Here is a 26051-nt window from a genome sequence, read left to right on the forward strand (position 1 = left end):
TCCTTATATTTTGTTGATTAGGAAACTTTCTGTACACCAGAGATATAAACACCCCCAACGTGCATTTTTTTTAGGGTACGCTTCCTGCTTGGGGGGAGACATGGAGAATTTAAATTCCTCCCCCCACCTGGCTACGCTCCATGTTATGAAGCCGTTCTGCCAAAAGAAAAGTTGAAAGTGGAACACAGCCGAGAGTATAAGCAAGAGAGAACTTACACACGGGACCTGTTGGGCCCCACGGTCTCCCTGACACAAGCCGCCTTCACCCCGATCCCTGTGGATACCAGCCAGGTACCCAGATCAGCCGGGGTGGCAGCAGCTGCATTGCGTTCCTCCTGAGACGCGGGCTGCAGGCTGTTGGCCGAAACCCGCAGGGATGCATTTCGCAGTAATGCAGTTTACAAGTGAGACACGTTTCATAAAATAATGCTCACCTTTACCACGTCTGCTTACCCACCTTCTAGTCTATAGTTTCAGGCCACTAAATTGATTTTATAACATCTAATGGGCCACAGCCTGAGGTGATGCGTACTAATTTCAGAGTGTTTTTTACACAGGGTAGTGGTGGAGTTTTCAGTTTCTTCTCCCATCTGGATACACTTAGTGTGCTGAAGTGACTTCGCTGACTTTTTATCTTGGGAGAGGTTGAGATCATGGGCTCCAGACCAGATGTCTGCTGTGGAACCTGAGAGAATTACTCATTACGTTGCCTGGGGTTGACGCGGTCAGTAAATAGCACACCGGCACAGTGCTTCGCAAATTGGCACCCATGCAATGTTAGCCATTATTCTTGCTTTTCTCTTTCATAGACTTGGAGGTAGCCGTAACATTGACAGTGAATTCAGTATTGGTTTATTTTGGTGGTGAAGTAACTGTAGTCAGGTTGGTTAGATATTCATAGTGTGTCCATTCGTTTTTGAAGATCAAAGGCATTGCTTCCAAAGTCTGAAGTAGAATTAATACTGGGCCTCAGAAGCCTCAGTTCTTAAGTTCCTTGAGTCATATTTCTGGTCTCTGCATGCTGGCTGTTTATAGTATGAAGTAAAACAAGCAGATGAACTTCCTTGGTGGCTGAAATTCAGTTTGTGTTGTTGGTTGGTGGGACGTGGCAGGATGGGTGTGGTGCCACCATGGTTGAGCGGTGAATGCGATTGGAGGACAGAAACGGGCTGGGTGGACAGTGGGGCTCTGCAGCGTCACTAGCACATTTAGGGTTCCAGAGACCTGGATGACTGCTGTCTGGAGGGCAGGGGGCAGTGCTGGCCTGCTCCGGTGGAAGCCCTGCCATCCGAGGGCATCGTGGGCAGTTGTGGGCTCTCCGTGGGGAGGACTCGTTGTGGGAGGCATCCCAGATGTGCACAACCAACCGCTCAGCTCGAAAACTGCTTTGTGTTCTCTATGAGGAGAGCATGTGCAGATTCCCCCAGCCCCCGAGGCTTGTATTTGGAAACCACCAAAGTGACACAGTTAAGGGAAAACGCAAAGCACTGCCATCAGGTATTTATAGGTTCACAGAGCTGATGGCTTATCTCTGGGCACCGAGCTGCCTGCGCTCTGGCTGCAGATGCTGGCCGGGCTGGCTCAGGAACGTGGGGGTGAGTTCTCTGGTGAATGGTGTGTGCTCACCCGTTCGACCTCTTTCTTCAGGAAAGAGCGCTGTCCTTATCAGTACTCTGTTTTCTTGCTCTCTGACTTTTGCTCGTAAATGCCCCGAATTTACCTAACAAATGTTTCCGTACCCAGCTATCCAAGTTGAGAGTAGATGGTTTGGAGCCTAGTTACACAATTACATTTTAATGGTTGATGAGATGGCTTTATTTTGTTCAATTCACAGTGAGGACAGTTAGCACCCTGTTTTATTACATTTGTTTCTGATGTGTCTTCTTTCTCTCTCTTTTTTAAATTTTAGATCGTGTTGCCTCCCCATCTAGAGAGGATAAGAGAAAAACTGGCGGAGAATATCCACGAACTCTGGGTCATGAATAAGATTGAACTCGGTTGGCAGTATGGCCCGGTACATAATTGTATAATTTATTTTCAGATTCTGTTAATGCATCTTTCTGAAAACATACCTTTTTCCCCCCTCATCATGCTGTGTGGTGACAGGAATGGGTCGGGTTGATTTTTCCCTACACATTAGTGCTCGTGCGGTTCTTCTCTACAAGAGGGAATGACATTGGTGGGTTCATTGAAGGATGGCTTCGTGGCCTAGACAATTGAAAAGCTATCGCTCTTCAGGCTGAAAGTTACATTTTAAAATCAAGGTTCCCATATAGAGACAATAGGCATTGGCTTCTAAGGCACTTGGGAAAAAAGTCTTTGAAATTGAAAGTGAAAACTGAAAATGGGAAGAAGTCAGTGTACTTCCCCCACTGCCGTTTCCCTTCTCTCAGTTCCGGTCGTGTGGAGCGGTGTCCGTCCTCCGGGCAGAGGCTCGCGGTTGGCCTCCTGAGTGGAAGGTCGGCTGAGGAATGATGATTGTGTGTATTTCCAAGTGACTGTATTTTAGAGAACTTAGTTTACAGTTTCTCACTAGAATTTAGATGACCGAAAACCAAGATGATTTCCCATGTAATCACAGTGTATCATATACCTTTTTTTAGCAGGACCGTGGCAATGCTTTCAGTTTTTAAAAATGTTGTTAGTCTGTGTATCCCAAAGGTTGTAACACTTTCTTATATTTGACTGTATGTAGAAGTGAGTGTATTCACCCCAGTCATAGTTTACTGCATTGAGCTTTGAATAACGACATTTATTACTAGTGTTAATGGTAATGTCCTATGATACTTTATGCTAATTAGTATATCACTACGTTTATTGAGAGCTTTGCCTTTTACATGTACCCTCACCCACAGGCATAGGTTAACTGTTCACAACAGCACACTGGGCTGTGTTGTTACTGCAGTTTTACCAGTGATGACAGGGCTGAGGGTCCTCAGCTGTGAGATGCCTGGGCTGCTGGTCAGTAACTGTGCGGGGCTGGAGCCAGGCTTTCTAGCGTCTAGTCTAGACCCGATTCTCACTGTAAGACTTGCTGATGCCTCATCAGAGAGTGGGATCCTGTCATTATCTCAGTAATGGTTAGACAGAGTCAAATCAGCAAATACCTATGAAGTACCCAGTTTTGTGCTACATTCATTAACTTTCAGAAATCAAGGAAATGAAGAAATGCTAAATACAAGATTGAACCATCAGTTAAAGTCAGTAAGAGGAGAGATGTTATAAGGGGAGGAGTGACAGACAACATTTACTAAAACATTCAAGATGAGGGAAAGATGATGGGCAGGATTCACCATACATTTCAAGATGAGAGGAAGGGTAACGGCAGGTTAGGAAGATTTAAAAAGATTTCACACAAGCAAAAGCCCTTCAAAAACCCCGTATAGTAACAGGAGCTGTCTGGTGGGATTACACGCAGGAAGGTGGTCTCTCTTGCCAGCGTCTAAGGTTGCCTCAGTGATTATGTTCCATGGTGAACTCTTAGTTATGCTGCTTCTTTTAAAGGGAGGAAGACAGGAGGTCACATTATTATCTATTCTCCCGGTATAAGTCACTTCATCTCAATACCAGACCTCCTGTGTTCAAAGCACCCTTGAGTTTCCAGATACTGAGAGTGTGGTGCCTCAGAGCCGTCCTTCCCACGGTTGCTGCCAGTTATCCTTTACCTGCTCCGAGGCTGAGAGTAAAGCAACATTGGGCTTTGTGTGCCCCAAGGGTGTCGAGATGCTGACAGTGAAGGAGGAATATTTACCTCTGTCCTGGTAAAATCAGAGGCGGCTTCCAGGAGGTGGTAAATATTTGATCTGAGCTCTGCGGTTAGTGTGGAAGAGCAGCAAGCCTGGGGACAGAAAAAGGGTCAGGGAGAGGACTCAGGTGGCCCAGGTGAGCTTCCCCACGGTGTGCCGACCGTGGGGATGGAGAGACGGGACTGCAGGAGATGTCTGAAGCTCAAGTATGGGATTTGGTAAGAGAGAGAAGGAAACCTGGACAGATTTCTGGCTTTAGCTTGGACACCCACGCTGGAGGGTGTGGTGTCAGTTACTCGTGGGTTTAGAGAATACGAGGGGGAGGGACAGTTACATGAATGCAGAGTGAGTGACCTCAGGGCTTGGACACAGTCATGTTTACTTTTATGTTTAGAATCAGGGTTAAATTTTACAACTCTAGATTTCATTTCCAAAGTTAGGCACTCAAATAAGGAAAAAACAACTATAAGCTTTTATGTAAGTCCTGTTTGTTTGTAATGATCACCAAAAAGAGAAAAATAGATACCTTGTTTTTAACTTGGTGACTCCTGAAGACTTTAAAAAAATCTTGTGGGTGTTTGCATACTTTTCGTGTGGCATTTATAAAACCTGGTAATTATCCCCATGGGGTGATTTGTTCCCTGACAGCGTGTGACTGCCTTCCAGGTGCCAGCCTGGCAGCACTGCCAGTGCACTTCTGGTCTCCAAGAAGGTAGAAAGCTAATCACTAGTGCAGGGGTATGGAGCATCCTTCTTATTAGTTCATTCCTAAAAATCTTGAATTCAGTTTATTCTGATCGCTGATACACATTTTCAAGGACGAATATGAAAAAATGCCTGTCTCATGTTAACTGACTTCGTTAAGGCAGTGGAGTGATTTGTGAGAGCAGGAAGTCATGTCCAGCGGGTGAGATGAACAGCTGGAACCACCTCAAAGCGTTTCTGCCAGTCTGTTCTGATGCCAGTTGAGGTCCCCAGTGTGTTTGGCTCTAAACACATATAAATTACTACATGTCAAAACTAAGTCATTCCTACACCTTCTTACCTAGAACTCATTTCAGTTTACAAAGCATTGGTCGTGCGGCTGCCACGTGCCAGGTGTGTTCTAGGTGCTGGGGGCACATCATCAAAGAGCAGAAGAAGCCAGTCCCTGTCCCCTTGGTCTTACATTCTGTGTTGCCACATTGGGCAGGTGGGCAGGATGAGCCTCGTTGAGAAAGTAAGGTTTAAGCCAGTGCCGGAAGTTGCTGAGAGAGTGAGCATGTGGGGTTCAGGTGGGGCGGGCTCGGAGGCTGGGGCCGGAGCTGTGCAGATCCTGGAAGACAGCAGGGAGCCCGGGTAGCCCCAGGTCTCAGCATGACCTCAGGCATGAGCTGTGCGGGAGATTAGACGCAGCTCCGCTGGGCTGATGGTCTGGGTGTCCCTTCGCTTTCCTCCGTGCGGCTGGATCACCATTGCTGGTGTCTGACCTTGGAAGCTCTTACGTGCCGATTTCTTGTCCTGTTTTAGGTTAGAGATGACAATAAGAGACAGCACCCGTGTCTGGTGGAGTTCTCCAGGCTGCCTGAACAGGAACGCAATTACAATTTACAGATGTCACTTGAGACCCTGAAGTGAGTTTCTTCAATTTCCTATTTTCCTATCTGCATTACCCAAAAGAAACAAGGTGCTGATATTTTACTTTAATTCATTTTAATTCCAGTTAGAAATTGTCACAGTGTGTTGATGGATTGGATCGATATTTGTCTGGAATTAGATTTTGACCGTATTTTATGTCTTTGTACTCTGTGTAAGTATTTCCCAGAGTGCTCTGCTGGTGTTTATGGGTGTTACAGGACACAAGTGTCTGTCCTCGGATACAGCGCTGCTCAGAGTGTCAGTCACAGATTGTTACTGGTTTGTGACATGGAGGTTGGTAAACATACTAGAACAAGCTTTTAGAAATTTTTATACCAATTTAAGGGGGCAATTTTATGTCTGTTGAATCTAACAATTTTTAAAACATAGGCTTGTATCTTTTATGTCCTCATTTTGAAAATTTAATTTTCTCTAACAATTTTATTGCATTTTATCAGAAAATCAGATGACAGTGGGCTTGAAATTAAAAAAGAAACCAGTCCTTCACCAATAGTTTGAGAAGCACTGATCTGATAAAATGTAAAAGTGCTATATTAATAAAATAAATAAGTTTTTATTTTTGCTGATGGACTTCTTGGAACTTTTAGTATAAACTGGGTGCTGCGAATCTCTAAAGTGGGATGGGATGAGTTTATGGCATTTCCCGAACTTTTTCAGCCACAGAACCCTTCTTGGCAGAGAGTACCTCCTGACCATTTGTCTGAGGAACACATTTTGAGAAAAGCTATTCTAGAGGGTTTTATGTCATCTTGTAAAGGCAGATTTGTTTTTCAGTGACTTTGCCAACTATTTTCTCATGAAATTCGCTAATCATTGCAGATGAAAGAATGAGGTGGTGCAAAATAATGGAAATAAAGAAAGAAAATAAATAAATAATGGCAAATTTTAATATAGGAAAGTCTAGAAAATATTTTTGAAAAGACTGTAGCTTTTCTTTTGTTCCTTTTCCATCCTTGCTGGTCTGTGGAACTGAATTTGCCGGAGTAGTTCACTCATCCTCATACCTGCTCATGTTAGGAATGAAACAGTACTTCTGTCCTTTTTGTTTATCTCAGTTCTGCTAAATGTGAGGAGCTATTTCCATTGGAGTTATTTTACCAAAGACCCAGAACATAAAACTTAAGCACTGTTTCAGATTCTAGGGTGTGGGTCCAGGAAGATAGCTTCAAAGGTGTGGTAGTGATTATCATGATGGAAATGAACAAACTGGGCCTAGAATGATTTTGGGTTCTACCAGTAATGTAAAGGGGAAAGGAATCTATACAGATTGGCTGAAAGTGATGAAGCTTGCTGGTGGCGAGGCACGCAGGGCACGTCGCCATGACCTGGGTCCCTGGTGTCCCGGACCTCCTGTCTCCCTCGTGGTCTTGGTGTGAGTCTTGCCCATTCAGTTAGCAGGTCACTGCAGCTCATTATTGCCCATCTTTTGCAACAAAGTGTTTTTATTGAAAGTTCACGGCCTAAGATAATTAGGTTAAATTTTCAGTGCATTCCGTGTAATTTTATCAATTGACAGCTAAGCCAGGTGGGCGACTCCTGGGAAGCTGAGAGGTAGAAATCTCCACGTTTGCATTTGGTGTGTAGAGCCTTTGACGGGTCCCTGTGACCTGATCTCACCCTAACAGCTACTGCTGGCAGGTTTGACTAATCACAAGACTGCAGGGTCCTGGAGCTGTGGCCTCTGTGAATGCTAATAACCCTTTTCATGAGCTCATTCTCAATGTTGGTATGGTTCTATGATGAACTGATCTCACCTATGTCTTTAATATTTAAATCGGCAGAAAAGAGCTCCTACTTCTCCAAAATTCACACGATGCCCCATGCCAGTAGTTCAAAGAAAGTGCTGTCCTTTTTCCTGTATTTCCTTAATTCACTTGGTTAGGTGATAGGCCCTGGAGCAGACGAGGTAGGAACATAGGGTCTGGAGGGTTGGATAGTCTGGATTCGAAGATTTTCTCCTCCAAAGGGAATCTTAGATTCTCTGAACCGTAGACTTTTCTACCATCAGTTTAAAGTGGGGATCGTGGTGTATCTGCTTCATGCAACACAGTGGGGACTGATGCTGTAATACCGATGAAGCCTCTGCCCCATGTGTCTGATGGAGGAAAGCGCTCTGTAAAGTTCAGTTTTTTCAAAAACTACATCGTGGGAAAGATTAGCAGCTTGATTCATTTCAATCCTGAGGGGTGCCCAGTCACAAATAAGCAGAAGCTCCAGAACAGCCCTTATTTGAAATGTTGGGCGATTTCAGTGACAGTGGTTTTTGATTGCTCGTTCTGTGATTTTCTGTCATGTAAGTTGTTGACAAAGATAGCTCCCTTCAGACTCCCATGGTCCCCTGTGTGTGAGACAGCTCTCCTCTCTCCTCTCTTCTAACACCCTCTCTCCAACAGCACAGCTGTTTTGGGATGCCTGTCAGCTGTCCCCTCAGTTTAACCCGTGTTACGCAAGTTTTAGTTCCTTGTTTTCATTTCCAATCCCTACAGTACTTCAAAATTCCAGATCTAAATTTTTGAGTAAATGATTCATTTAAAAAATGAATGTTATAATGATTTTTAACTGACGCAGTATTCTTTTATAGTGTCTTTCTCTGGAACTTAACAAAACTGTGTTGAGACTAGAACAATATTTTTCTCCTTAGCCAAGTGGTTTTTTTCCTTAAAATTATTTACTGGGACTACAGTGGGTCTCTGTGTCTGCAGGGGGTTGCTGAGGGGAGAGGGGTGCTGAGCAGTGAGGAGAGCAGTGTGAGAGTGAGAAAAGGCATCATTTTTGTCTAAAAGAGCAGGTTTTCCTCCTACCTCTGTCTGTGCTTTTTTTCAGCCTCTTGCTGGCAGTGACTCTCCCAGTCTCTCAAGTTTGTGGTTCTTTATGTTCAGCCCTGGGCCCTTTCTTCTCACTGTGCAAACTCTCTGGAGGTATTTTCATCACGCCCATAACTTAAATATCACGCAGGTGCTGACAGCTGCCCAAATGTACATCTCCCCCTCCCCAGACATCTGCTCCGAGGAATGGAAGCGTGCATCCCATTCCTCAGGGGCAGTTTCCCTGGATGCATCTCCTGCACCTTGACCTGCAGCCCACAGCCCACAGCCCCCGTGAAGGGCACCCCCATTCACGCTGCTGCACAGGCACAAACCTGGGACCCTCTTTGACTCTTCCTCTTTTTCTGTCCCTACATCCAGCCCACCGCCAAGACCTCCCAAGTGTGTTTACAGTCAATCCTCTTCCCTCATTTCCAGAGCAGTCATCCCCATCCAGGCCATAGTCATCTGTCACCAAGTCATCTCCTAATAGTCCCCCACTTGCCTTCTTCCAGTTAATCCTGTTTGGAGCAGCCAGCATGTGTGCACACACCCATGTATTCGTACACATGTTGCTTAAAACTGTTTGATGCCTTCCTATTGCACTTAAATAGAATCTGACACCCTCCTGAGTCTTGCAAGTCCTGCAGGATCTGATCTGATCTGATAGAAAAGTATATTGCTTTTTAAAAGTAAGACAAATATGTGCCTGCTGGTGTGGAAAGACATACACTTCACACATAAATGGGGGGAAAGCCAGATTCTGAACAGTATTATGATGGGCTCCTAATTGTGTAAGATGACATGCACACACACACGTGCACACACGCACACAGTAGTGTGTGTATTACAGATGCTAGAGTGTGTGTATGAAGTTTCTGGAAGGATACATAGGAAACAGCTACAAGGTTCCCCCAGGAAGTGGGACCACTCATGAGGGAGAGGAAAACCCATGACTAAGGGGCTGACTGCTCACCAGGGTCACCTCCACCAGAGTCACCAGCAGGTGACACTTTAGCGCCCCTGTGGCCTCCCTGCCATTCCAGACCCAGCGAGGAGGACCCTTTAGAGACCCTCCCTCACTAATGCTGTGACACACTGTCACCTCCAGCACTACCAGTGCCCACCCGGGCCTGAGCTACCATTATTCCCCACCTGGAACCCTAAAACTGCCCCGGCAGGTCCAGCTGAGACACTAGCCTAGCTCTTCTCTCAACCAGTCTGAGCTCTGCAGCCGGCTGATCTCAGATATTTAGGGGATCGTGTCATTCTCCCTATCTGAATTCCTTTAATGAATTTCCCTTGCTCTTACGATGACGGCAGGACCTCAGTTTGCCTAAAGGTCCAGTAAGGTCCGGGCTCCCCTCTCAGCAGCACATCATGGGGAGGCTGCTCCTTCCGTCTCGCCTGCAGCCACACTAGCCTTCGTTCTGCCCATTTGTTTAACGTTCCCTTCCACCACGGGGCCTCTGTGGGCCCCTTGCTGGGGTGCTCCCTCCATGACCTGTTCTCCTCCTTTACCTCCCAGGTCCTTCTTCTTGAAGCATTTGCTGAGCTCTTTAGCCCTTTAAAGCCCCCTCTGTAGGCACTCGGCCCTTTTGTCTCTCTCAGCGTGGAAACTGCCCAGCTGCTTGTAGTCACAGGACCGCCTCTACTCTACCCGAACTCAGTTTCTTGAAGGCAGGCATCTCTCTTGATTTTATTTACCATCTTTTGAACTTTACACAGAGCTCAGTAAGTACTTGTCAGATGAATGAAGCAGCAATAAACGATGAAGGTCAGTCTCTGTCCAGGCTTTTAGACACCGCATGCTCATCTGGAGGGCAGGGTGCCTCCAGTTCTCTGTGGCTTTGCGCCAGCCTGTTCACTCTTCCCACGGTGGCTGTGTGCTTGATGTACTACGATGCCGCATGCTCCAACGACTGCTGCTTCATCTTGTGGTGAATGCATACTGAATGCACATGCAAGTTTCCCTGGGAGGCACCGGATAAGACAGGGGTCCGCGTTCAGCTGCCTCTTCCTACTTCCCTTACTCTGCCGCTCCCCACCAGCCTCTGCACAAGCTTCCCGTTCACGCTGCTCTCTCCCCACCCTCTGCAGACTTGAAAATAGTCTTAAATGAGTGAGTTGAACAGTGTTAAATCAAATAAAATGGTTTTAATAAAGATAATACAAAGGCCAAGGAGTTCTTCTTCAAAGAACTTGGTGTGGTTGATAGTGTGAAATCGATTTTTTAAATGATCTTTTGCTCTCATTTAAAAATCTCCTTGGATTAGACATAAAGTTCTTAGATATAATACCAAAAATGTGATCCATAAAAGAAGACAAAATCAAGATATTGGATCTCAATAAAAGTAAAACTTTATGCACTACAAAAGAAACCATATAGAAAATGAAGACACAAGCCACAGACTGGGAGAAAATATTTGTAAATCATGTGAGTTTATATTTGTAGGATTTATACTAAATCAAACAAGTCCTGATAAAGAACTTGCATGTAGAATATGTAATAACTCTCACAACTCAGTAATAAGAATATATGCAGCCCATGAGTGTCTGTTTTACTGGAGAAGATGTGTAAATGGTTAATAAACACATTAAAAGATGCTCAAGATCATTAGTCATTAGGAAAATGCAAATTAAACCACAGTGAGATACAAGCACACACACTGGAAGAGGCCGCGATCAGAACGACAGACACGCTCAGTGCTGGTGCAGAGGTGGGAACCTGAAACCACAGGTGCTGCTGGCGGGCCTGTGCCGTGGCCCTGATACTCTGGAAAAGAGGCTGATGGCTTCTTAAAAGGTTACACCGAAGTTTACCACACAGGCTAGCAGGTCCACTCCGACATACTTACCCAAGAGAAATGAAAGCATGTGTTGACATATAGACATGCACACGAATGTTCATAGACTCATTATACACAACGGCCCCAAACCGGAAACTGCCGGTATCCATTGACGGATGAATGGATAAGCAAAGTGTGTGGTATAGCCATACACTGCAGCACCGTTCAGCAGTAAAAGTTGTTTATTTAACAACTAATATGCACTGTAGCGTGAATAACCCTAAAGGCATTGTGCTGAATCAAAGAAGCCTGACAGGAAGGATTCATTATTCTGTGACTCTGTGAGTATGAAATGTCCTGAGAAGGCAAGTCTGTAGAGACAGAAATCAGATTAATGGTGGCTTGAGGGTAAGGTGATGAAGGACTGTAGGCACGCGTGGAGCATTTGCTGGGGTGATGGGAGCATTCTAACACTGGGTTGTAGTGATGGTCTGACCGTGCTAACCATTACCCTCACTTCATGTACTGGGTACATGATAATCAGAAGATTTCTTGGTCAGCATGCACTCAGAAGTTTAATTACCTGGATTTAAGGTAAATCCCAGTATCACTGTCACCCTTGAGTACCCGCAGAGCTGGGTTTGGTGTCCTCCTTGACCCTTCCGTACCCTGTATTTATGTCACTGCCTGCAAGACACTGGGTCATAGTTAATTTTTGTCTCACTCCTCACTAGCCCCAGAACTTAGCAGAGGGCGTGGCGCATAGAGGTGTTCAGGAGATATTTATTGTATAGAGAAATGAGTGAGTGGAGGACAATGGCAGGAAACTTCCTGTTCCTTGGACTGTGTTTGAATAAGTAGAACCTGTGTTCTGAGTCAGTTTTCTGTTCTTCTGTTGCCGATCAGTCTGACCTTAACTGGCACATTCTTTACTTCGATGATTTTATACCTTCAGTTAGCTTTTGCTCTACCCATGTTTTGTAGTTATACGCTCAAAAGGTGATTTCACGGGCTCATCTTAATTTTGCCGTGTAACCTAAATTTAGCTTGATAGCAGTGTGTGTAAGCATGGGGGTGTGTGTGTGTGTGTGTGTGTGTGTCTATCTCTAGATCATCGTTTTTAAAATGTTATGGAGGATAAGTATAAATGGATTTTAGATACTCCCCACACCCCTTTTGGAAATGACCAGCTTAGAAATTCTGTAATCCCAAAAGTTTATCTAATTCTGTTGCGGTAGGAAGAACCACTCATTGTCCTGAGCGCTAAAAGATGTTGTTTACCTAAGTTGGGAGGACTTTTAAGGTTGAGCTCCAAATGTGAATAGTAAGGATCTTTCTTGGGGAAATCAATAAAAGCTCATTCATTAAAGGGAGTGAAAAACACAGAGTGTCTGAAAAAATGGATAAACTATTCCTGACAAATTGAAACCCTGATGTGTCATGTGAAAATGACATTTTTCTAGACTGGCAAGTCCAGAAAAGGATTAAAAAACATATAGAGAATTTAGCATATGATAAAGGTGGCATTTCAAATCAGTGATTTAAAAATGGATTATTCAGTAAATATTGTGTGGAGTAAAAAAACTGAGTAAAAAATAAAATTCTGGGGAAAAAATAAAGTTAAATCCCTTTCTTAAGGCATATAGCCTCCCCACCCTCCAGAAAAGCAAAGTTGTTTTCCTTCAGATGAATTTACAAATGGAAAACTTCTTTCTAAGGACCACATAAAACCCGGAAGTCATTAAAAAACAAGAGAGAAAAATTCAGTTCTATAAAAACAGATTTAAAACTGTGCATAGAAAGAGCACCACAAAGAAAGTAAAAAGACAGATGACAAACTGGAGAAAATATTTCTAACTCAAATCTCTGATATTTGAAGAGCTTCTAAAATACAACAGTAAAAACCAAATCTAACCGAAAAGTGAACGAGGAAAATGTTCACAGAAGGAAGGAAATACGGATACCTCTGAAGCACATGAGAAAGGTGCTCAGCTGAACTTGTGTTAAGAAAAATGCAAATTAAAACTGTGAGTGAGACGTCTTATTAACCTATTAATTGACCAAGGTGAAGCAGTTTGATAACTGTGTTGGAAAGGAGTGGGGAACAGACAATGTCGTACACAGCTGGCAATCATATGAGTGATTACAGCTCTGCAGACATTTGGGGATAGCTGTCAGATTCTGAATGTGCATTCCCTGTGACCCAGGAGCTGCATGTCTAGGAATTCATGCTGTGGATGAAGGAGAGAGTGTGTGGATTAAACGTAGAAGGTTATTCATTGCAGCATTGTTTATAATAACAAGAGACTATGAACAGAGAATTGGGTAAAACATTATGACACAGCTAATGAGACCCTTCAGAGCTAGTGAAAAATAAACTGCGAAGGACAGTAAATCAAAGTCATACTGAGTATCGAAGTTATATTGTAAACTTGATATAGCAAATTGCAGAGAACTGTCTGTTAGATATAACCATTATGTAAAAGGAAAACACCACCCCACAAACACACACACACACACACACACACACACACACACACACACACACACACACCTGCTTTAGCATGTGCATAGATCCTAGCAGGACATTCAAGAGTTAGTAGCAATGAGTGCCTTTAGGACGGAAACAGGACTAGAGGGACGGGACTGGAGAGAGACTTACTTTTCAGTGTTGTGTGTGTGTGTGTGTGTGTTTGAATTAAAACATTCAGTTTTCAGATGTCCTACTCATTACTCAAAAGTAAATAATTTCTAAATAAGTACGCTTTCGTTTGGCTTTAAAACAGAAGATACCTCTCTGCTGTCAAGGTGGCCCGTTACACCTCATTCCCAACTGCGACTGTTCTGGACTTAGGGGAGGAATTACTGCAGCGTATGATGTCTGGTTTTGTTTTCCAGGACCTTGTTGGCATTAGGATGTCACGTGGGCATATCGGATGAACATGCTGAAGAAAAGGTGAAAAAAATGAAGCTGCCCAAGAAGTAAGTTGAATGTCTGAGCAACACTAAGTAGTCTGTGCGTTCCTTTAGTGAACTGGACTCTTGTAGCTAAACTGCGTCGCTCTTGTCGGACACGTATATCCTATGCATATGCTGTAAATTGCAGAATTTAAACTTGCTGTATCACACTCGGGGCTACATCAAGTCTATGGTGACTCTATGGAGTCTCCATCACAGCGCCCGGAGGGGAAACAAAACTCACAGAATATTTGGCAGTGTGATAGAAAAAGTATGTTCTTTTGTGTGCTTATGTGTGTGAACACGTGTGCCCACGTCCTAACTGACTGCATGTGGTTTCTCATTTTCCACCAAAAAAAAAAAAATATATACTTTTGTTTGCTTTTACAAAAAAAATCTACTTTAGGAGTAGCTGTGAAGTTGGTATCATCACTCCCATTTTAAGACGAGAAGCTGAGGAAGTAAACGCTCTAGGGGTGATTTTGCCGGCGGTGTTACAACCTGTTTAACGTCTCAAAACCTCAGCCTTGTATCTGCCGCAGGTGCTGATAATAATGCCGGCTTCGCAGGGGCGGGGGGTCCTAGGGATTAGTGAGTAAGTGCTCAGCGAGTGACAGCCGCTTCGTGTTATTGCTTTTTCTTTATTTCAAGTATTCAAGCCACTTTTCTGAGGCCTGCACATTGTAAACAGCAGGCCTAGAAGTGTGTGAAGTAATGTGGAGATAAAAACAAAGCAGCCCCTCCATGATTTCCATCAGTCGCAGCAGGCCTCAGGTTACCCCAGATAAACATAAAATTCGAATAGAAACAGTGTGCTATGCAAATGCAAATCCTGGCAAGTCCTCTAGTCCAACAAGCATTTTTACCTAGTCCAACAAACTCCATTTAAAAAATACGGATAAAACTATATTATTACCTTGCACATTTTTAGGTTCTAAAGTTTTTCTTTAAAAGTTTAAACAGTTCCAAAGGATGCTATTTAAAGACATATTTCATACATTTACTCTTTGAAATGATACGTTTATGTCACTTTTAAGTGTATCTGATAGAAGCAGATTCACAGTGATTAGATATGTATCATTATTTATTTAAAATCTACACGTGTGAGTTACTGGTCACAGGGAATCTGACATCGTCTTGCCTTTCTCTTTGAATTGCATTTCCAATCCGTTTACCCCACGGAATATTACTCTTTTCAAATACGTTTTGATTGACCACCCCATCATACTTATTTATAACCAAATGTGCATCTAAGTTGAATTAAAATTTTTTTTTGATTTCTGTGATCATAGTCCTAAATGTTAAAGGTTTTCTTCTGAGTTATCGTTATAATTCAGCCAATCCTTGTTAGTTTTTTTAAAGCTAAAAAGGTAAGAAACTATCTTTTGCAAAAGAATTTATTATCCTCTCCTTACAGTGACTCATTCTGAGTGTTTTAGAAAGTGTATCATACAGGCATCATTAAGACTAAGAATAACTAAAGAACTCGTAGCTGTATCTGTCACTCTTTCACTGAGAGATTCCTTATGTAACCTAATGTACACAAGGATAAGAAAATGGAAATATTAATTATCTTTGCCACCCTAGTACATTTAATGAGTTTTTTTTTATCATGTACTGTGTATGTGTGCGTGTATGTGTGTGTGTATCTCATTAAGACCTTGGGGAAAGTAGTCAGTCTGAAAAGGCTGCATGCTGAATGATTCCAACTGTAGGACTTTGCTGGAAAAGCAACACTGTGGAGATAGTAAAAAAGGTCAGTGGCCACCAGAGTTTGGGGGACGGAGAGCTGAACAGGTGGAGAACAGGGTTTTTAGGGCAGTGAAAATACTCCATATGACACTATCACTGTGGATGGCCTGTCGTTACACGTGTGTCCAGACCCACAGAACAGACGACACTAAGCGTGAATTCTCATGTAAACTGTGGGCTCTGGATGATAGTGTGTTAGGGTTTGTCAGGGTTTGTCAGGGTTTGTCACTTGTGACAAGGGCACCGCTGTGCTGAGGAATGTTGGAAATAGGAGAGGCTGTGGGAGGGGGCGCAGTGGGTGTAAGATACATCTCAGTTTTGCTGTGAACTTAAAACTTCTCTAAAAAGTAAGGTCTTTGCAGTAAGTTAATCTCATTGAGGAATTAAGGTCCTCTGTCTTCAGTGTATTTTTACTGATGCTTTTCCTTAGTGTTGCTTTCAGTAGCTGTACACTATTGAAAATAGGTGTGGAAGTGGAAAAGATGGGGTCATTAAACTGCACTCACACCTGCTGACAGTCTGTACTGTATCTAAATTTGCCGGGAGATGCCATCTGTCCTTACACTATTGGCAAAAATTAAGGAATTTGGAATGACAGGTGTTGACATGGGTGCAGATCAGCACAGACCTAAAAGGCTGGAGTCTTTCCTCCAACCGTTTTAAAGCAGTTTGGCATCATTGTGTAAAAGGAAACACTTGCACACCTCGTTACACCCAGCAGTTTCACTCCTAGAGAGACGCCATAGAGAAAGTCCCCTCCAGCACGCAGGACGCTCTCGTTCGCAGCAATGTAGTTTTTAACGGGATGAAAGAGCGGGAGGAATGTTACTCAGTGGGAAGACGGTTAAGTTAGAGATAGTCATATAATAAAGTGAGTGAATTATAATCGTAAGTGGTAATATAGATGAACCTAAGAAACAATGTTGAGAATGGGTAAAAACTATACCCCACAAGGTTACATAAAGTTTAGAACTATTTTCTGAGGCTCAAAAACATAAGTATAAAAATATATGTATTTTTTAGAGATACATGCTCGTGTGATAAGATTAATTTTTTAAAGGAGTGGAATCGTAATTCTCAATAGTAACTCCCTTAGGTTGGAGTGTAGGCAGGGCTGTGAAGTGGGGAGGCGCACACAGATGTGTACAGTGGCATCAGTCATGTTCTGAGTCTCAGTGTGGTGGTGGGTCAGTGGAGTTTATTTCGCTGTAATGCTTTAAAGCACATTCTTTTATATGTATCAGTAGTAGTTATTTTAAAAAATAAAAAATATGACAGGTATAAATCCAAATATATCATTAATCTCAACAAATGTAACTGAATTAAACCCTCCAGATAAGATGCAGCGATTGTCAGATTAGATTTAAAAAGATGGAACTCATGTTGTATTCACCTCACAAAAATAAAACCCAGGTGTAGGAGACATATCGAGGAATTTAGAACATGCAAAGTTGGAAAAAGTAACATGACGTACCGAGCAATATTACTCAAAAGGAAGTGCAGTGTCCTTTTTGTCAGTTGTCTCATATAAGAGAAAATAGCTCTATAAGCAAAATTAAGGAAAGGAGGTCACTGTATACGGATCTAAAAGATAAGCATCATGCTATGACTACTCATGTATGCACCAGGTAAAGCAGTTTCAAACAAATCAAGAAAACAAAATATTAATAGATTTTCCAAAACAGACAGACAAATGTACAATCAGAGTGACAAGTTGTAACACAGCTCCCAGAAAGTGGTATGTGTTGCAGACAAATATTAATGAAGAGTAATAACAATTTAACCCCCTGCAAATTAAAAGTTGGCAATACAGTACACTGAACACAAGTGACATTTATAAAATTTAACATCCCTTACAATATGAGGATACTGATATCATAAATACCGTGTTTATTGAATCACAAGAAATAACAGCAACAACCAGAAAATCATACAAAGTCATGATATGTTTAGAAGTTTTAAAAAATAGTTCTCAGTAGCTCATTGAGCAAACACATCATCATGAAAATTTAAAAATACAAGAATGGAAAAGGCAGAGACTGCATATTAAAACGTATGAGTTGTGTATTTAAAGCAATTCTTGGAGAAAGCATGTTGTAGAAGTCTAATAAGCAGAGAAGAAAGCTCTGAAAAGATTCATAAAGGGAAAAAGAAATACTTCTTTTAGCAATTTTAAGGATATTTTCAGAAGAGACCACAAACTACAATAAATTTGTGCCCAAAATGTCTAAGTTAAGTGATACTGACAATTGTATATAATAATATCAAAACTGACCCAAGAAGAAAGAAAATGTTAATAGAGCTGTAACTATGAAAGGAATTGAATTAATAGTTTAAAATCTACACACACACACACACACACACACTCTCTCTCTCCAAAAAACTTTTCTATTGATTCCCAGCAAACATTTAAAAATGAGTAATCTCAAATGAAAAAGAAGTAGCCCTTTGCAGCTTATTATCTGACAATAATATATCCTTGATACCAAAGCCCAGATCAGGATAGTATGGGGAAGGGAAGTTGTAATCCTGCCTCGCTTACGGGCATTGTTGGCTGATCAAAATGCACAGCCTAGAGGTTGACAATTATGTTTTATTTGGCGGACTCTCTGAGGACTTCAGGCCTGGGAGGCAGCCTCTCAGATCACTCTGAGGGACTGCTCTGAAGAGGTAGGGGGAGAGCCAGGGTAGAGAGGAGTTTTTGCAACAAAGACCAGGTAGAGGTAACATCAGGAGATTACTGTTAATTAAAGAAAACCAGACATCTCCAGTTAAGGAATTTAGCACTTTTCTGTGTACGGGAAGGTGCAAGGGTCTGGGCTCACTGAAATCATTCCTTTGATGTGCTCCGTAGCTGTCCAGGGCCCGTGTCCTGTTCTCTCCCAGCCGGGGGCCCCTCTGAGTGCGCTGTTGGGGTGGCAGCAGTGGCTGAGGGCTGGGCAGCCGGCAGCCCCTTTGTCTCCATCCTGATTCCCTCAGGGCTCCCCGTCGGGGCGGGGCGGCTGTAGTGGCTTGATGGCCGCAGCATCCTTTGTTTGCTGAAGGGCAGGCAGCATTTTTCAGTCACAGCATAGGTGCAGAAATACTAAGTAAAAATTGCCAAACTTAACTGAACGGTTTATTAAAAAGTACATTACAGCCAAGCTAAATTAGTTCCAGTAATAAAAGGATGGGTTAATATTAGAAAATGTATTTATTAAATTCACACCCGATAGAGTAAAGGAGAAAATTCATACAATCATCCCAATACATTTAGAAGTAAATATTTCATAAATTGTTTTACTTGTATTAAGTGAAACTCTCGACCTGCTGCAGAGTTTGATGAGTGGAGTCCAAATACTGTCAGAATGAAGAAAAATGCAGCTGGAAAGGAATCCGTTCCCAGAGCTTTGTGGTTCCCGGTATTTAATATCCCTGAGTAACTGAGATTTTTAAAAAAGGTTTAAGTGAGAATAAAATTCTCGACTGAATACCAGTGCCATTTATTCAGACTTTTCTTTCACACTTACCTGTTTTCAACACAGAACATAGTAGGTCAGAAGCTGGTTGCTTGTGTGCATCACCGAGAAAGAAGAGGTAGTATGGGCTGTGAAAACCAGTCCGTCATCTAGAGTCATCTGAGAAGTTTTTTTTTTGTTTTTTTTTTTAAGAAATCTCATTTATTTATCTATTTGGGGGGGTGTAGGTAATTGGGTTTATTTATTTACTTATTTATTTTTAATGGAGGTACTCGGGATTGAACCCAGGACCTCGTGCATACTAAGCATGTGCTCTATTCTTCCCCTCCGCTGTCTGAAGGGTTTTTGAAACGAGTGCTGACGTCCCTCCCTCCTGCACCACTTTCTTACCTCTGACGCGTGAAGCCAGAGGGGGAAGTGGTATCTCTCAGGCGTATTGGGGCAGATAAGAGGCTAAGGGTGGTGTTTTCAATGCATATGTGTATGTATGTATGTTTAAGGTGACTTTTTGAAATGAATGCCTAGAAGGAAGCGGAATGTGCAGTCTCATGGTTATACGGTTCACGTGGACACAAGCACATGCACAAAATTCAGCTTATGTAAATATTTACCTAAACGAAAAATTGTGTTACAAACGCAGCTGGGTTTTCTCTGTCGTGATGAGGTGCTGTGATTGTGAAGAAAAAATTATTTACATACTCCTTTTTATGTGTAGCGAGTAAATTTCACAGACCACAAAATTTAAGACGGTAATATGTAATGTTCTTCATTTTATCTCATCGGGCTTAATTTCGTCTTTAAACCCAATGGGCCTTGCAGGCAGAATGCAGCTTGATGGTGGAAACCCAGTCTCAGTCTGCTCAGTGCAAACCAATTAAAATCACTGTTTCCTGTGCCTGTTCTCACCTGTGGGCTGTGGCTCAGATGTCTTCTTCTCAAGCATCCTTCTCTGCCTCTTTCACATCGCGCCCTATTTTACACGCTCTACCTCGCATGCCCCCTTTTCTGCTTCATTTTTCCTCACAGCACTTACATCTTCTCACATACCATTATTTTGTGTTTATTTTGTTTACTGCCTGATTCCTCATCTAAACATAAATTCTACAGAGACACAGATTATTTGTCCATGTTGATCAGTGATCTGTCATTAGTTCGTAGAACAGGGCCTGAAACATTAAACCACAGGATGAACATTTGTTGTTAGTTTGAATTCAGGGTTTACAGCCTTGTTGCTCTCGGGGCTGTGTGCATTTGGGACACTTGGCTGGTGCGGAGGAGCCACTGGCCCTTGGGTATCCCCATTTGAGTTTGCTCTCAGGGACTGAATTATGTTAGAGGAGACCAGAGCCAGACAGAAGTCAGAGCCATAGAGGCAGATTTTATTCAGGAACTGCTGCAGTAGGGGAGGAGAGCCCCTCAGTGTTGTGAATACAGCAAGGCCAAGTGGGGGTTTGAGCCAAGGATCAGGGAGGGGTCAGTTAATGGAAACTTACTAAGACATCGAGGAAGGGGGTGTTCTGGTAAAAACCAGCTTGATGGGGTGCTTGCTGAAGGCAGACCACAGTGATACAACATCGGGGGGGGGGGGGGGCTGCTAAACTGATCCAGCAAGATTCTTACTCAAACTGGACTAAATGGAAGAAGGACAGAGCCCAAGGTCAGAGGCAGAGTCGGAAAGAGGACTCAGGAGCCTGATTCGAGTTTGGCCCGAGGAGTGTCTTTGTTAGCTGTCGTCTTTGTCCCTGCTGGCACCTTGTGGGAGGCCTGTTTCCCTGCCCATCTTTGGCTCACATGCCAGTTTCTCCTCCCCATCTCTTTGAGTCCTCCAGGTCCCTGCTCTTCTGCCAGCTTCATTCATGCCTCTTGAGGAGCTGGAAGCCCAGGCCTGCCCTCTCTGCAGACTCTGGGCTTGCAGTCTCGGTGCAGGAGGAGGGAAGGTTGTCTGCCATCCTGGGTGTGGTTTCCTGCCGTATCTGTTCTCCTGAAGTTGTGCCACACCAGGGCTTGGGGGTGGGGGTGAGGGGTTCTGGGACCTGGCCATTTTCCTGGGTACCACCTGGTAAGCAGGTCAGAAGTTCCCCCCCGCGCTGGGATCTGTCCGGTCCCCACGGGGCAGGGGTGGAGAGCACCGGCTTTCCTCTAAGTCTCCTCTCCTCTGGACTCTGGAACCTCAGTCTGTCTGGCCCTGGAGAGACTGGTCTCCCTTTGTGCCTCAGCACTGCCGGGCCTTGCTCTTTTGGTATCAGAAGTAGGGCTTTACTATCGGACGGTCTTTTTCTAAACACTTGTCTCAGCTGATCTACCTCACGGGTCAGAAGCATCCGGCTACATTGCGCCCGGGGGAGCAATAAATGTTTCTTGTTTAAGCTGCTAAAGTATAAAAATAAAGACTGTTGTCTCTGTAGTGCATTTTCAAAGCCTATTTTGAACATCCAAAAGTCAAGAATAGCTTTTTTTTTTTAATCTCTCTCTTGACATGACCCTTTCTTAGGGCAGTGGCTACCTCATGGTTTTGTTTCAGAGGGGCTGTGGGGCACAGGAAGGCCTTGGAGTAAAAAGAAACTGAGGGCAGGGGGAGGCACAGGGCACATCCTCATGTTACACATTTATTCAGAACCAGCCCAGAGAGGGGAAGCAGCAGAACCGTACCCTGTCCTTTCCCTCCACCTTCTCCACTGAACTGTGCTTGTCTTATGGAGGAGGGTTTTTGAATGTTCTCTATCTCCTTTCTGGGAGAATGTCAGCCTAGTATTCATTTTTAGAAGATGTGCTTCCAGCAAAACCTGTTCTTAATATCTCTGGTGTGCAGTCATCTGAGATTTTCCCATTTGTTCCAAGGTACTTGAAGGGCTGATTTGGTTTGAAATTTATAACCAGCATGTGCTGCACTCGGACATCATGTCTTCGTGTTTACTGTGCGTCTTTCATGACATGATGACTCCAGGCTTCATTTAACCTGAATCAGACTAGACTGAACAGGCGAGCTCGAGAGGTGGGAGAGGCTGGGGAAGAAGGAAAAGACTTGCTTCCTAGTGCTTTTGGTATGCTGCCGTGTTTTTGTTGCATCACTTTAATTGGCCCTTTTGTGATTTTATACTGAACATTTTTTTTGAAAGTCTGTTTTAGAATTCCTGCTTAGGAAAAATGTGGGTCAGGTGGGAACGAAACACGAAACTGAATTGCTACTTAACATGGCAGTTCATCCGTGGGGCCAAGTATTAACCAATTTTTTGTTCACATCTTCGGTAATTTGATGCAAATGGAACTGGCAGTTTGCCGGGTTTTTTCCCCAGGCAGAGAAGTATTTTAAAAACTCTTTTGCTGTAAGGAAACTGAAGCCCATTCAGTTTATGTAATTTATTAATCTCCCTGTTTTTTAAAAAAAATTTATATACTACATCAAAATAAAACTAGGAGCTAATAACTACAAAAGAATTTGATACTTTGGAAATGAATGTATTGAATATATGTTTAGTTCCAAACATATTTCTTATGAGCTAAATTTGCAAGATGGTTGATGGCACCGCAGCTTTGCATATTAAAGTAATGGAGTAAAGCTATACCTACTAGAGAAATAGATTGGAGGAGAAGGAGGTCTTTTGACTGATTTGGCAGAGTTTTCCCAGGAAGCTCAGGAGAATGTAGCACACAGATGTCTTTAATATGAGCGTATTTTGTCTTAATAGAATTACCAGTGATGTGACTTTTCCCTATTGTTTGGGCTGTGAATTCTGTTTCCCAAGAATTGTAGCAGTCTTTCCTTTATTTCTTTTAAATTTCTGAAAGTCAGTCTAAAACTTTACTTGTAACCCGTTAGCTTCCAAGATTCATGTCAATTACATTTAATTTAAAAGCTTCATTCTTTGTTCTCTTTCAGTCAAAAGAAAGTATATTAGTAGTTGGTTGATCTTTCTGTGCCTAAATTGTATGAGTAAGATGGAATGGACAGTATTTGCTAAAGTACATTTATGCGCTTTTAAAAAAATCTCATTTTGCCGTAATGATTTGATTCTTACTTTGTCATGTCTCACAGGCAGAAAGATGGTTTTGCAAGTCATCGTTGATCCTCTTAGTCACAGCATTCATGATGTTACCATTTTCATCAAACTACTGAAGCTGAAGACTATTCATTTCCAGGATATCTGTATTTATGTTTACTGTGAAGGTGATTTGAACTACAACAGTGTGGAAATAAGGGTCAGGTGAAACGGGAGTTAGTGACTTTGGATGGGATTATTAGCCATTTGAAAGAACCACTTTAAACTGTAAATTCTTTCTGGCACAGGCTTACGAAGAAGCACAAGTAGAATAAATTGTCGTCTGCATCTGAAAATGAGCATGAACTAATTATTGTGCTGTTTCAAATCAGCAGGTGTAAATGCATCTCTGTAGGTTTTCTTTGTGACCACAAATTAAAGCAACTCCAGTAGATATTCTATATAAGAAGAGGAAAATTTACAAAATAAAGAGAGATGCTTATGCCAACATTATATAGTATATATATGTCCTGTACGTGCATACTGTAGACATGTAGTGGAATGTGAGGTTGTACTGTAGGTTAGTAGAACTTATCCATAATTTTTTTTAAAGAAAGTACCCTTCAGAAAGTCCTCCCCACTCCAAAGAAGACACTGCTGGTGTCGACTGAAGTAAAATGCACCACCTGTATGCTGAGAGTACGTTTTTATTCAGTGGACTTTCTGAGGACACGAGCCCAGGAGGCAGCCTCTCAGATCGCTCTGAGAGACTGTTCTGCCCAGGCAAGGGAGAAGGCAGGATGCATAGGAGTTTTTGCAAAAAGACTAGGTAGTTGGAACATCAGAATCTTGGGGGAGAATAGGTTCTTGCCTCATGCAGTAAAGAATTCAAGAGCAAGGCATGGTAGAGTGAAAGTCAGTTTATGTAGAGAGAGACACATTCCACGCACAGAGTGCAGTCTGTCTCTCCCAGAAGGGAAAATGGCTTAGGAGACACACACTCCGCAGCAGCAAGTGGGCCTTCGCAGAGAGGTGAGAGGGAGAGAAGCCGGGAGGGGTGGGGCGGGGTGTTTACAGGGAAAGCAGACACACGCTCCGCAGACAGGAGTGCAGCCGGCTCAGGAGGCGAGCGTGACAGAGCGAGAGCAGCAGGGAGGGCGAGAGCGCTGTGAGGTGTGGGGTTGTTAGGTTTTATGGACTGGGTCATCTCACATGCTAATGGGCAGGAGGATTATTCCAGCTACTTTGGGGAAGGGGCGAGGATTTCCAGGAAACGCCCCCCCCCGCCCACTTTGACCTTTTATGGTCAGTGGGGGAACTGACAAGGCACCAGTTGCCGTGAGGCTCCACATCTACTGGAGATCCAGTTTTCTGCCATCTTGTTGTAACCAGTTTGTCCTGTCCTCAGTTGCTGTGTCATGCCTTCAGTGGTTGTGCCCTGCCCCCTTTCCTCCCACTTCAAAAAGGCTACTGTTAATTAAAGAAAGCCAGATAGTCTCAAGTTAAGGAATTTTGTGCTTTCCTACATGTAGGAAGGTGCCAAGGTCTGGGTTCATGGAAATCATCCCTCTGATGTGCACCTAGCTTTATGGGACCAGTGTCCCATTCTTCCACATCCTGAGTCCCCTCAGGGGACACTGCTGGGGGTGCTGCAGAGGCCAGGCCGCCTGCTTGTGTCCATCCTGAGTTCCCTCCGCTCACTGTCGGGGCGCTCACTGTTGGGGCGGCGGCAGTGGCTGATGACTTGGTGGCCGCAGCACCCTTTGTTTACTGGTACGGCTGCAGTACTTTTCATTCACACTGGGAAGTCCACATTAGAATCAGTTGCAGGGGAAGGAACTTTCCAACTTAGAATTTACATGAGCCTCACTAAGGTAGCAAAGGCTCTAGTCAATTATTCGTTTATTTCAAAATTCTGCCTTATGTGTGTCCTCTGTGACAAGTGGAAGGGCTCAGAACCACTGGAAAATGAAAGAAGAAAGAGAATTGTGTGCTGTTGTGTTACCGTGTGCTGGGCGATCGTGGGGAAGGCCAGGAGGAGGGGGAGAAGTAGAGGTGGAAGGTAGGAGAGCACAGGAGACCAACTTCTGTACCGTTGCCCAGAACACGACTTTTTTCACCGAACTCACCGCTCAAAAATCAATAGTCAAGAGAGACGAATGGTGGTAGAAAGGAAAGTTGCGTTTAATCAGAATGCCGGCAATCTGGGGGGATGGTGGACTGAGTGTCCCCAAAAGACCATCTCTGAAGATTCTACTTGGATTCTATGGAAGTTTGGAAGGGAAAAGGGGACGTGATCTTAGTTAATCCCTAGGTGGGCAGAGTCGCCACCACCCCCATGCCTGCAGGCTAGTTGACTTCTTGTGATCTTTCCTTAGATACTGTCTTGTTTGCACAGTTTGTTCTCAAGATTACTGAAGGGGAAGCTAGGGACAGATCTGGTCATCTGTTAATTACTTCTTCTCCATTCCTGCTCCTTTGATCTGCGGAGACAACCAGCAGGTTAGGCAGTGTATCCTGTGATCAAAAGATGTGCAAGGTGTGCTTGGGCGGAGATGTGTGGGGCGTGGGGGCGCCGGCATGAGGGCCGTGACAAGACAGAGGGGCTCGTGTGGGAAGTTCTGTCCTGTGGAAAGCTGCTTACACTTCCAGCGCAACCTGTTCAGCGTGGAAATTAGCTAGCTTGATCACCTCTTGGTGCATTTGAAACGTATTTGGTACCCTTACTTGAAGAAAATAAGAGCTTGTATGTAGGCTATGCTTACAGTTTACAAATCTGTCCATTTAAACATCAAAATTCTATAAAATACAGTGATTTGTATGAGTGATTAAAAAATCCCATATGGCTTCCTTTATAGAAAAACAAAGAAAATATATTGTTTATTCCCCAAACATGCAGAGTCCTGACTTAAAGTAGAACCAAATTTCA

At 43.4% G+C, this 26051-nt stretch overlaps 1 protein-coding gene across 8 annotated transcripts in view; it reads left to right on the plus strand.

The window, feature by feature from the left end:
* The window catches only part of RYR2 (ryanodine receptor 2), a 543025-nt gene that overhangs the window by 294112 nt on the left and 222862 nt on the right, over positions 1–26051 (plus strand). For 7 of the 8 annotated variants that reach the window (XM_074373272.1, XM_074373273.1, XM_074373274.1 and 4 more), the window contains exons 22-25: positions 75–291; positions 1910–2014; positions 5256–5359; positions 13876–13959. In XM_074373272.1, the coding sequence (XP_074229373.1) occupies positions 75–291; positions 1910–2014; positions 5256–5359; positions 13876–13959 (510 nt within the window). Of the gene's footprint in view, positions 1–74; positions 292–1909; positions 2015–5255; positions 5360–13875; positions 13960–23206; positions 23311–26051 lie in introns of those variants that run through there. The other variant, XM_074373279.1, reaches the window with a different exon arrangement.

Source organism: Camelus bactrianus, chromosome 11 (assembly GCF_048773025.1).
Source record: "Camelus bactrianus isolate YW-2024 breed Bactrian camel chromosome 11, ASM4877302v1, whole genome shotgun sequence".
In the NCBI taxonomy this organism is placed as follows: Eukaryota; Metazoa; Chordata; class Mammalia; order Artiodactyla; family Camelidae; genus Camelus; species Camelus bactrianus.